Raw genomic sequence first — 4510 nt, forward strand, 5'->3', positions numbered from 1 at the left:
TTTTATCTACTTAAACAGAAATGCATTTTCCAAAATTCAATTTAAATAACTCAACTCATTTTGTTCCTTCTAATTATGGATCTCGTACATAAGAATCGAGGGGTAATATTATGTTGAAATAGCGAACGGAGATAGCGAACGGATTAAGGACTAAGACTCAAGCAAATAATTTGTTGAACCACAAATGAGTAATGGATTGTATAATCTAAGAAATATATAATTAATGAACGGTAAACATGTAACGAATTGTACCGTTTGATAAATATTAACCTATAAATAACAAGTGACAAATTATGCAGTCTGATAAATATAATGAATGAACGACAAATAAGTAACGAATCTTAAATATATTAACACTAAATTACAAATGAGTAACCGCCCCTATTATTTCCCGGTATCAAGCAAATTAATACCTCTTCTCTCCTGTTTGTGTTGTGCCTGTGCATCAATAGAGAAAGCAAAGAAACACAAGTCAATAAGCAGCACCCACAAACACACTCATAGTCTCATAGTAGGTCCATTATCATGCAAGAACTTTATAAGGCTTCTCCTAAATTCTGTCACTAAAAATAAGCCAAAAAATTCAAGAATTGAGGATAAATTTTACAAAAGGATCAGAGAGATGGGGTTCATCAAAATCAAAATCAAAATCAAAATCAATCATCAACCAAAACTATAAGGAAACAAAACAGAAAGCCAAACATTGAAAATTAAAACCACCCCGACCCCTCACCCCACTCCCCCACCCCACAAAAACCCACCTCTCTTGTTGATAATACTCACCATGAAATATCAAACAATGGACCTCACAGATTCCCAAAAAAACAACAACAAAAACCAAGCCACCACCACCAACTCCTCCACTCCCACCACCACTCAACACCACCATCTCCACCACAATCAATATGACAACAGATCTTCTTCATCTTTCAACATGGACCCCACTTCTATCCAACCTAATGAAACCACCCCACCAAACCAAACTTCAACTCCACATACCCCTTCTACTTCCACCACCGCCGCCGCCTCCACCTCAACTCCCTCCGCACAACCACTGGCAATCATCGACGCTTCTCTAGCCATCTCCACCACAAGATCCGAACCCACCGACACTTCAAAAAAAGTCACCACTGTCGCCAAAAGATCCACTAAAGACCGACACACTAAAGTCGACGGCCGTGGCCGTCGTATTCGAATGCCGGCGACTTGCGCCGCCAGAGTGTTTCAACTAACACGAGAACTTGGACATAAATCAGATGGTGAAACAATTGAGTGGCTACTACAACAAGCTGAGCCTGCTATCATTGCTGCCACCGGAACAGGAACTATACCTGCCAATTTTTCGACACTCAACGTTTCTTTAAGGTCTAGTGGCTCAACACTCTCGGCACCGCTTTCAAAATCAGCACCGCACACTTTCCATGGCGCTTTAGCACTCGCGCATCATCCCTATGAAGAAGGGTTTTCTCATATGTTAGGTTTTCATCATCCTCATCAACAATCCCCGCATATTTTGACTCCTGAACAAATGGCTGGAATTTCAGTTACTGGTGATAGTGGTGGTACTGGTGGTGGTGATGAGGGCGGAAATGAGGACTACATGAGAAAAAGATTTCGCGAAGATTTGTTTAAAGAAGACGGACAAGGGCAAGGACAAGGAGGAGATGTTGATGGAGAATCGAGCTCACCGTCTAATAAGCATTTTAAGGGCTTGCCTAAGCAACAAGAAGCCGGGTCTTCTAGGCAGCAGCACCATACAAATATGGTGCCAGCTACCGCTATGTGGGCAGTAGCTCCAGCAGCTAGCAGTGGAAGCGGTAATACGTTCTGGATGTTGCCTTTCACTGCTAGTGCTGGCAGTGGCGTAGCAACAGCCACAGGAGGTGGTGGTGCTCAGTCTGATCAACCTCAGATGTGGCCTTTTGCTACGCCACAACCTGTGAACAGTAATACTATTCAAGCGCCGTTGAATTTTATGCCTAGGTTTAATGTTCCGGGTAATATTGAATTTCAAGGCGGACGAGCTAATCCGTTGCAACTAGGCTCAATGTTGATGCAGCAGCAGCAGCAGCAACAACAACAACCGTCTCAGCATCTCGGGTTAGGAATGAATGATACAAATTTGGGGATGTTGGCTGCTCTAAATGCTTATCCCAGAGGTGGTTTTAATATGAACTTGGACCAAAATCATCCATTGCATCATACACAACAACAGCACCAGCAGCAGCAACATCAACACTCTCAGGCTGAAGATAGTGGAGATGAGGACCCAAACAGTTCTTAGTGATAAAAATTTCAACTTTGTGCTGGTTAGTCATTATTGAACATATACATGTTTGTTAATTATGCAATTAATTAAGGTTGTAGCATGAAGTAAACTAAGTTATTTGTTAAATTAATGTGTTATATTTGCATTATGGCAGGGTTTGAGTTTGTGAATCTTGTTCAACTTTGGGAGGTAAATCTGAGATGAAGTAATGTGGGTGTTTGAGGATCGAGAAAGGTAATTAGGTTGTCAATCTATATGTATTTTGCTTGTCACTATTTTCTTGATTTTTTTATTTGATTTTGTGGAGAATTTGAGTTGTAATTTAATTGTTAGTTTGGTCCAAAATTAAGAGACACTAGTAGGAGTGAAGAGAGAAGACTGTATAGGAGGGTTTATGGGCTTGTGCTTGGTAGGAGTAGTATGTAATTTACTACTTGATTTAGCTGTACGAAAGGCATAAGAAAACCAGGAGGTTAAGATAATCGGAGTGATAATTAAGTTATTTATTTATTTAAATTCCAAGATTTGATCTTTCCTTTTTGCACATCGTAGCATATAAAACTATTGCTTTTTTGTATTCACATGGAAAATTTGATCAAGAAAAAGACCTTTGCATTCTATTTTTCCTTCTCCACTTTTTGCTCACCATTGGTGACTTTTTTGTTGATTAGTATCATGTGGGTCTGCTTAAAGCTCTAAAAAGCAACGATCTAGTAAACCAGCAGCGATTAACCATGTTAATGACTCACTGAGTTGGACTAAATAGCTGCTGAGTTGACTCAACACTGTTGGTTTCTTCATTCACATGTTTCTGCAAGATACTACTGCATTCACACACACACACCAACTGATACTGACATTTGTTATTGACCTGTACAGTCAATTCAGATGACTACCTCATTTTCACTAAATAATCATTTTCATCACATTTATTGTGTTTTGTTTAGAAATGGTCCCCTCAAAATATTACTAGTACCCTTTATTTTATTTTTTGCACTGAGCCAAGTTTTGATCTTGACTAGTACCGTTCCAAGATTGCCTAGCCTATTTGGGTACATCTGTGGAATGAGAAATAGATTTTGAATTTTATACAAAAGGTAACAAATTGGTTTATTGGCAATGCAAACTTTCAGTTCCACTATTACTAATTCCGGAATCAAATTTAGTCGAATATGCTAAGGGTTTCAATTTTTTCAAATGAACGATTTGAAGACCTATTAATCTGGAAATAAATCTTAAATTGATAAATCAAATGACACGTGACGGTTTGTTAGTCGTGGAACTCATATATTATGTTTGCGCTGGGATTTATTTTATTTATGAATTATTAGACCAATAATATAATAATATCATCATTTGATAAGGGTTTCGACAACTCTAACATTTCTCGTAAATTTGTGCTAAAATATTTTGAAAAATAAGTTAAAAATGATACAGTGCCGTGTCAACAAATTTAATTGTGCCCTTTTGTTGTACTCCGTAGTAATACAGCCGAGATTCGTACATGGTCACAGTCAAGTTCTCAAATCAACTTAAATTTGATGCAACAACATATTCATTTTACTTCTAATCTGACAGTATAAATTAGACAAAACTAAGTTATCAGGGCCTATTTTAAGGGTATGCGTGAACTGTAATTATTTCTATTTTTTTATTACTAAAAGTTACTGTCCACCGAGATTTGCATCAAGTTTGTAACATCAGATTTCAAAAATTAATGTATTGGGCCATTTCCAACAGTTTCTCTATTTAAAATAATTCTATTTTTAAATTTTCACCTTTTTCACTTCAAATTATTATTTCTTCTCCAACTATTTCTTTACTTCAAACCCATTTTATATACATATAAAATTATGAACATTCATATATATATCACTGTATTATGAAATAATAATTGAAATGAACATGTATCAGTCCGTAATGAGTTACTTTATATGTATCATGTACCTTTAAATATAAAGTTGAGCATTGTATTATATTAAAAATAAAGTTGAAGTTAACTATTATTGGAGATGGATGGAATTTTGATTTCAACTTCAAATATAGAGTAATATAAAGTGAAGGGGGGCTTCCTTAGAGATGCCCTTAGTCATTTTAAAGCAACCATAGGAGCTTATCTTATCTTTTTCGATAAATATTGGATGTGATATCAAGTTTGTTTTTTGTTGAATGTGTGCGGTTCCACCGATTCATAATTTCAGTATTTTTACGGCGGGCTTGATAACAAGAGTATCATTGTGG

At 36.9% G+C, this 4510-nt stretch overlaps 1 protein-coding gene across 1 annotated transcript; it reads left to right on the forward strand.

The window, feature by feature from the left end:
• Positions 1 to 559: 559 nt before the first annotated feature.
• Positions 560 to 2779, forward strand: LOC141667218 (transcription factor TCP8-like). The gene is made up of 2 exons (XM_074473624.1): positions 560 to 2309; positions 2424 to 2779. Exon 1 carries the CDS (start codon positions 785 to 787, stop codon positions 2282 to 2284), a length of 1500 nt encoding a protein of 499 aa, XP_074329725.1. The 5' UTR covers positions 560 to 784; the 3' UTR covers positions 2285 to 2309; positions 2424 to 2779.
• The last annotated feature ends 1731 nt before the right edge of the window (positions 2780 to 4510 follow it).

Source organism: Apium graveolens, chromosome 6 (genome assembly GCF_009905375.1).
Source record: "Apium graveolens cultivar Ventura chromosome 6, ASM990537v1, whole genome shotgun sequence".
Taxonomy (NCBI): domain Eukaryota; kingdom Viridiplantae; phylum Streptophyta; class Magnoliopsida; order Apiales; family Apiaceae; genus Apium; species Apium graveolens.